This window comes from Mya arenaria, chromosome 3, assembly GCF_026914265.1.
Source record: "Mya arenaria isolate MELC-2E11 chromosome 3, ASM2691426v1".
NCBI classification, from domain to species: domain Eukaryota; kingdom Metazoa; phylum Mollusca; class Bivalvia; order Myida; family Myidae; genus Mya; species Mya arenaria.
The window spans coordinates 22744624-22753713 of NC_069124.1; the positions used below are offsets into that span (position 1 = coordinate 22744624).

General features: G+C 35.5%; 1 protein-coding gene across 1 annotated transcript; it reads left to right on the forward strand.

Annotated features, from left to right (window-relative positions):
- The first annotated feature begins 495 nt into the window (after window positions 1–495).
- Window positions 496–6535, forward strand: LOC128229366 (uncharacterized). Its single transcript, XM_052941250.1, has 3 exons — window positions 496–609; window positions 1542–1707; window positions 6348–6535. The coding sequence occupies exons 1-3, from the start codon at window positions 553–555 to the stop codon at window positions 6470–6472; spliced, it is 348 nt and encodes a 115-aa protein (XP_052797210.1). The 5' UTR covers window positions 496–552; the 3' UTR covers window positions 6473–6535.
- Window positions 6536–9090: the final 2555 nt, after the last annotated feature.

Sequence of the window (9090 nt, forward strand, 5' to 3'; positions counted from 1 at the left end):
GCTTGCATTCAGTCTGCAGCTCACAAAATGTTCTACACTTTGCCAGTTTTTGCAGGTTATAAACGTAAAAAAATCCAATAATTGAAACTCGTAGTGTCTTGTTTTAAATTCTTAATACTAATCTTTATGAAGTAACTCAACTCGGTGATGATAATTTATACTGTAAATGTTTGAATAAACTTGTTTGAGAGTTTTATTTTCACAACTTATTCTTACTTATTAATTATTTCTATTCTGAATAAAATGAACGTTCGGTTACATAAAAGAGTTGAATTACACTGCAAGTCGTTACTTATGCAACTTGAGTTTGAAAGTGTATCACAAACCTTGCTGTTATCAAATATCAAAAAGTTTAAATTAAATTCAAAGTTTGGTTATGTGCAACGATAAAATCCCTACGTAAATGACTTATTGACCTAGCTATGTGTCAATTTTTAGTTCATAGGATCGTTCTCTAATATAGTTTTCTTATCATCTGTTGTTCATGTACATCACGATAACGATTTGAGGTGAAAGAATTGTTCGACCAGTACAGCAAGTCGTGAAATAACTATGCAACTGTGTGTGATGTTTGGTTTATTGTTGGCTGCTGCGACGGTTCTCATTTCGGTAAGCATTTATAAAGACCGTGTGTCTTGCATAGGATTTAAAATCATTGCCTCAATTTATATTTTTTTTATATTAGATCTAGAAAATGAACACATGTTTAAGGATTATAAGTATCTTCCATGGCCGAGAGTGTAAGATAGGCTCATTCCGACCCGAGCGTAGGGTGTTTTGCGGAAACAAGGTTTACCGAGTTTCTGGGCGAGGGTCGGGATGAACCTATCCTACACGAGCGGCTATGGTAGATGCTTTTTCGCCCACTCAGTTAAACAAAATTAAGTAAAACATTATTTTTTTGCTGGAACTCATTGTGGTTAGTAAAAATAATTGCGTATGGATAGGCGATAATTCGTGGTCGTCATGTGTATGTGCGCAGTGATTCAGATTATGGTTATAGTCACATCGGTCTTTAAATAGTCCTAATGAGAGTGACGCATTATTTCTTGAAAGGTGCGTGAAAACTGTTTTATGGTGACATTTGAAGCGAGAAATAATTAATTAGCGTTCTAAATATTGCCACAAGACAAGGCTTCCATGATGCTATAGACGACAGTCTTCAAAAAGGGAGGTAATTACAATGACCATTAAAAAGGATTTCCATTCAGGCAAATATCTTTGCCCGTGGGCAAGATAAGAATTTCTAGCCTGGTTAAATTATTGGATCTACTTATTTTGAGGTGGGAGAAATATTTTTCCTATCATTAAACAGTTCGACACTCCATATTGCAATATATGTATGAATTGTTAAATGTCATAATTGTGTACTTGTAAGTTGTTAAATCCATGTGTCTGTCAACCAAAGTAAATAATTAACAATGGTTTACTAGACAACTGCCATAAGACTAACGTCAGCAGGTCAAAAGAACACACCCATTGAATGTATGTCGCTATGTAACACCAGCACGTTTTTTTTTAAATATATTTATACTAACTAGAATGCCAACGCATGCACGACTGATTCGGACTGTCCAGATGGATGTTGCTTCTCTGACAACCGTCATCCTGTTGCGAAATGTTATAATGTTTCGCATTTATCCGAGCCCTGCCATCTTCCAAACCACCATGTTACATACCAACTATATCCATGCGGATGTGCGCAAGGTACTTATATGTATAGCATCTTCAGCGGATACGAGTCCTGTTTAGAAAACAACGGATATTTTCTCCTATTTTTGGGGGGCGTGGGGGGGGAATGGGATGGGGGACAAACCACTTCGCCTCATACGCAGTCAACCGCTCTTGATTTGAAATACTCATAATACTATCGCAGTCTTAATTTCGCTTCATGATGGTTTCATTTTGCCACTACATTCATCAGCATCCAATTATATAAAACTTTGATAAATTATCCCTTTGGTTAAGGTTTTGCAAGTTGATTTCATTAAATCGATTTGATTGGTTGATAACTATTATTGGATAGATATTGACCAAATTGATCAATACGCAATTTTAATAACTTTGACCAAACCAAAGAAAAAAAAACGGTCTTGAACAATTGGCTGTTAGATATTTCTGCAGGATATTACTAGTGTTTTCTTTCTCGAAGGGACTTTCTCCTTGGGGCTGATTTTAGACTTCCGTTGACTAATGTTTGTTGTATAAAGATATGTTATCAATACCCTAGACTTCCGTTTACTAATGGGCCAGATATTTTGTTTTTATATATGTCATCAAGACCATAGACTTTAGTAAACTAATGGGCCTGTTGTGTTGTATTAAGGTATGTAACTGCTGCTTTAGACTTCAGATAACTAATGGGCCCGTTATGTTGTATTTAGATATGTAACTAATCCCTAGACTTTAGTTAACTAATGGGCCCGTTATGTTGTATTTAGATATGTCATCAATACCTTAGACTTAAGTTAACTAATAGGCCCGTTATGTTGTATCTAGATATGTCATCAAGACCCTAGACTTAAGTTAACTTATGGGCCCGTTATGTTGTATTTAGATATGTCATCAAGACCCTAGACTTAAGTTAACTTATGGGCCCGTTATGTTGTATCTAGATATGCCATCAAGACTCTAGACTTTAATTAACTAATTGGCCCGTTATGTTGTATCTAGATATGCCATCAAGACCCTAGACTTAAGTTAACTAATGGGCCCGTTATGTTGTATCTAGATATGTCATCAAGACCCTAGACTTAAGTTAACTAATGGGCCCGTTATGTTGTATTTAGATATGTCATCAAGACCCTAGACTTAAGTTAACTAATGGGCCCGTTATGATGTATCTAGATATGCCATCAAGACCCTACACTTAAGTTAACTAATGATCCCGTTATGTTGTATCTAGATATGTCATCAAGACCCTAGACTTAAGCTAACTAATGGGCTCGTTATGTTGTATTTAGATATGTCATCAAGACCCTAGACTTAAGTTAACTAACGGGCCCGTTATGTTGTATTTAGATATGTCATCAAGACCATAGACTTTAGTGAACTAATGGCCCGTTATGTTGTATTTAGATATGTCATCAAGACCCTAGACTTAAGTTAACTAATGGGCCCGTTTTGTTGTATCTAGATATGCCATCAAGACCCTAGACTTAAGTTAACAAATGGGCCCGTTATGTTGAACTTAGATATGTAACTGCTTCTCTATACTTCAGTTTCTTAATGGGCCCGATATGTTGTATTTAGATATGTCATCAAGACCCTAGACTTTAGTGAACTAATGGGCCCGTTATGTTGTATTTAGATATGTCATCAAGACTCTAGACTTTAGTGAACTAATGGGCCCGTTATGTTGTATTTAGATATGTCATCAAGCCCCTAGACTTTAGTGAACTAATGGGCCCGTTATGTTGTATTTAGATATGTCATCAAGACCCTAGACTTTAGTGAACTAATGGGCCCGTTATGTTGTATTTAGATATATCATCAAGACTCTAGACTTTAGTGAACTAATGGGCCCGTTATGTTGTATTTAGATATATCATCGAGACTCTAGACTTTAGTGAACTAATGGGCCCGTTATGTTGTATTTAGATATGTCATCAAGACCCTAGACTTTAGTGAACTAATTGGCCCGTTATGTTGTATTTAGATATGTCATCAAGACCCTAGACTTTAGTGAACTAATGGGCCCGTTATGTTGTATTTAGATATGTCATCAAGACCCTAGACTTAAGTTAAATAATGGGCCCGTTATGTTGTATCTAGATATGCCATCAAGACCCTAGACTTAAGTTAACAAATGGGCCCGTTATGTTGAATTTAGATATGTAACTGCTTCTCTATACTTCAGTTTCTTAATGGGCCCGATATGTTGTATTTAGATATGTCATCAAGACCCTAGACTTTAGTGAACTAACGGGCCCGTTATGTTGTATTTAGATATGTCATGAAGACCCTAGACTTAAGTTAACTAATGGGCCCGTTATGTTGTATCTAGATATGCCGTCAAATCCCTAGACTTAAGTTAACTAATAGGGCCCGTTATGTTGAATTTAGATATGTAACTGCTTCTCTATACTTCAGTTTCTTAATGGGCCCGATATGTTGTATTTAGATATGTCATCAATACCCTAGACTTTAGTGAACTAACGGGCCCGATATGTTGTATTTAGATATGTCATCAAGACCCTAGACTTAAGTTACCTAATGGGCCCGTTATGTTGTATTTAGATATGTCATCAAGACTCTAGACTTTAGGGAACTAATTGGCCCGTTATGTTGTATTTAGATATGTCATCAAGACCCTAGACTTAAGTTAACTAATGGGCCCGTTATGCTGTATTTAGATATGTCATCAAGACTCTAGACTGTAGTGAACTAATGAGCCCGTTATGTTGTATTTGGATATTTCATCAAGACTCTAGACTTTAGTGAACTAATGGGCCGGTTATGTTGTCGTTAGATATGTCATCAAGACCCTAGACTTAAGTTAACTAATGGGCCCGTTATGCTGTATTTAGATATGTCATCAAGACTCTAGACTTTAGTGAACTAATGAGCCCGTTATGTTGTATTTGGATATTTCATCAAGACTCTAGACTTTAGTGAACTAATGGGCCGGTTATGTTGTCGTTAGATATGTCATCAAGACCTTAAACTTAAGTTAACTAATGGGCCCGATATGTTGTATTTAGATATGTCATCAAGACCCTAGACTTAAGTTAACTTATGGGCCCGTTATGTTGTATTTAGATATGTCATCAAAACCCTAGACTTAAGTTAACTAATGGGCCCGTTATGTTGTATTTAGATATGTCATCAAGACCCTAGACTTAAGTTAACTTATGGGCCCGTTATGTTGCATTTAGATATATCATCAAGACCCTAGACTTAAGTTAACTTATGGGCCCGTTATGTTGCATTTAGATATGTCATCAAGACCCTAGACTTAAGTTAACTTATGGGCCCGTTATGTTGCATTTAGATATCTCATCAAAACCCTAGACTTCAGTTAGCTTATGGGCCCGTTATGTTGCATTTAGATATATCATCAAGACCCTAGACTTAAGTTAACTTATATGCAAGTTATGTTGTATTTAGATATGTCATCAAGACCCTAGACTTAAGTCAACTTATGGGCCCGTTATGTTGCATTTAGATATGTCATCAAGACCCTAGACTTAAGTTAACTTATGGGCCCGTTATGTTGTATTTAGATATGTCATCAAGACCCTAGACTTAAGTTAACTTATGTGCCCGTTATGTTGTATTTAGATATATAATCAAGACCCTAGACTTAAGTTAACTTATGGGCCCGTTAGGTTGTATTTAGATATATCATCAAGACCCTAGACTTAAGTTAACTTATGGGCCCGTTATGTTGTATTTAGATATGTCATCAAGACCCTAGACTTAAGTTAGCTTATGGGCCCGTTATGTTGTATTTAGATATATCATCAAAACCCTAGACTTAAGTTAACTTATGGGCCCGTTATGTTGTATTTAGATATATCATCAAGACCCTAGACTTAAGTTAACTTATGGGCCCGTTATGTTGTATTTAGATATATCATCAAGACCCTAGACTTAAGTTAACTTATGGGCCCGTTATGTTGTATTTAGATATGTCATCAAGACCCTAGACTTAAGTTAACTAATGGGCCCGTTATGTTGTATTTAGATATGTCATCAAGACCCTAGACTTAAGTTAACTAATGGGCCCGTTATGTTGTATTTAGATATGTCATCAAGACTCTAGACTTAAGTTAACTAATGGGCCCGTTATGTTGTATTTAGATATATCATCAAGACTATAGACTTTAATTAACTAATGGGCCCGTTATGTTGTATTTAGATATATCATCAAGACTATAGACTTTAATTAACTAATGGGCCCGTTATGTTGTATTTAGATATATCATCAAGACTCTAGACTTAAGTTAACTAATGGGCCCGTTATGTTGTATTTAGATATGTAATTGCTTCTCTAGACTTCAGTTTACTAATGGGCCCAGTATGTTGTATTTAGATATGACATCAAGACCCTAAACTTTATGTATGTTGTATTAAGACATGCCATCACGAATCTAGTTTATATATATATTAACAAAGACATTATGGCTGTATAATGCAAAATAGACAATTTCACGTCAGAATGTTATTCAAAATAAAAACATGTATGCGTCCTGTCATATCTCTGTGTTATAAGAGGACCTGCCACGAGTTCTCACATCGATTAAATCAATTATTAAACAGAACTCTTAACGATGTTCACTTAACTGATTAACATGAGAATTGACAATATATTCATCATTATTATTTATAATTTTCCTACACAGGTTTAGTATGTGACGAGATCCACTTCGACCTAACAGTCCCCGACCCTGTCCATGACGCTGAGGCCATTTTGCTTCAACACGGCTATGGTCTGTGTATGACCACAGTTGGAAACGTGCTCGGATAGGACGTGTGGCGTATCATGACTTTCTGATATAGTTTGTTATAGAAATAAAATTGGAATAATAAACGCAATTTGATATGTTTATTTTCATTCGGAGCTCCTCGGCCATTTTTATCGAAAACAACCTCGGATATATGCCGATACATCAGTTGAAGTCAATTTTTGAATTATATCCTTAATTAAATGTAGTGTTTTAAAGTTGTATTTATTGATCTAAGTTTAAATTGATTGCTATTGAAGTATATTATTGCAAACATAATAAAGATTCCCAAGAGTTCAGTCATAAAGTTTAAGTGCTTATTAAAATAACTACGCAATCTACTTGCAGCGGACTTAAACGTACCGCATTTTGAGTATCTAAACCGTCCAAATATATCCTGGGTTGTTTTCGATAAAAATGGCCGAGGAGTTCCGAATGATTTATTTTGTATGACCCCTGCTGAAAACGGCTGGACGGTTATGACGCATGTCAAATTGTATATCATTTGGATAAAGTTAGTAACAGAAACACAATTTAATACATATTAAACAGAACTTGATATTAATATTGGGTATGACCGATGCTGGAAATTTGTTAGGATGGGACGCATATCAAATGTTTTGACATTCCGATCATGTTTTACTACAGAAATAAAACTATATACATGTACAGACCCTGATATGTTTATTTTGTTTGATCACTAATGAAACAAAGATCGGATATGGAAGTTATGATTAAATAAAGCAAGTGTTGGTAGAAAGCTTTTTTAGCGAAAACAACATACTAATTTGGTTCCAGAACTCAACGGGTCTACATTCAAAATTCATCTAAGAGGGAAAGTATCACAAAGTTCATGGTGTTCACAATTGTTTTGCTATCAAGTTAAATTGTTCAAAAGCTAACAAACACCATACAATAACTGATAAATACTTATTTGAAAAAGGGTTCTTAAATTGACGGCGGGAATCATCAAATTTTCAAAAGGGTTGCTATGGTTTTCCCATACCCCCTTTATGTTCCGTCATTTTTTTAATATAAATATACAGATCAACGCCTACTTGCCTTTCTTGTTACAGTCACAGTCACTACGTTCACATTACACATACAATTGAATATTTCGATGTCTGTCTTTGTAAAATGGAAAGCTGGAAATACCTTTATATAGAACACAATCACAAAATCTGCATTATAAGAGGTATTATAAAAATGTATAAACAATCCATATAAGATTTACACGTATTACAATCGGATCAAGTTTGTTCATGTCGGTTAGCTGTCCACACGTCATTGCCAGGCACCGTTGGGGCTGGTTTGGGTTGGAGATCACGCAGAAACAGTTGTGACATTCTGGGTAATACTCCGCCATTTTGACTTAGAGGCTTCCGACGGCTAATGAGCGGGGTCCCGCATCTATAACAGTGGATTACGTGTACTTCCGGCCATGGACGCTGGGCACATTGATGCAGCGCCATGTGCACCGGAAACGCCGGTTGCTGAGCAGCCGCGCGCTGCGGATACGCTTTATGTCGACAAACAGCCGGTAGCGGTGACAAATGACCGCGGACCGACGCTCCTTCCGGTGAATGAGACGGATCGACCATCGGGAAACCAAAGGCTCAATCATCCACATACGTTGGCGCAGCCTCACTTATATTCTGTCATTTTTATTAATGTCCTTTCTTCAGTAGGTGTCATTTAAATGTATTGTGCTGAACGGATAATTAGTCAAATGCATACACAATTGATCAAAAATACTTAAGATACAGTATATATTCCTGTTTTTTTTTTTTATATATTTAGACTTAAAAGTATTTTGATTCTGACACGATATATATTAACAATTATACAATTAAACATCAATAATAAAACTAAGCACTTGAATATAACTATTAAAATACACATAACATAAAAAAGATGCATAATATCTGACGAACATATTGGAATCCCAACACCAACAAAATGCAACATAAGGGTTACTATTTTAAAGCTGCACTCTCACAGTTTGACAGTTTTGACTTTTTGATGTCTAAGAATGTGCCAACGATTTTGCACATGTCTGGAAAACAGTATCAGTGGATCGCAGTATTTCATACTACTTTTCCAAAACGTATGTTTTATGTTTCTAAGCGTTACTAACGCTTAAGAAATATTAAATTTTTAGAGGTTTTCCAGAAAGTTAACTCGGTTTTTATGTGAGTTATCTTATATGACTGGAGTGAAGACATTCATGCAAACTGAAGCGATTCTGGGACATTTAAAAAAATATATGCCAAAACTGTCAATCTTTGAGAGTGCAGCTTTAAGCATCATAGACCAATACGACTCAAGAAATTGCGGATAATCAATTAACAGTAGCTTTGCATGAGTCAAAAATTGCTCAATGATTATATGTTAGAAATTTCTTTTTCCAATGCTTTGCTACAGATTACTTCCTCATTTCATGTGATAATGTTCAGAATAAAATCATTAACATGATATTTCTGGAGTTAATAATGACGTGTTTCGTTTTCGAATGCACAGAAAATAAATAAGTTCCCCTATAAAGGCTATATATAACAATAACATCCGTATAATAAGAGTAATAACAGAAAGCGTATACCAGTTTTCAATGTACAATACTATTAAAAAGGAAACTGTCATT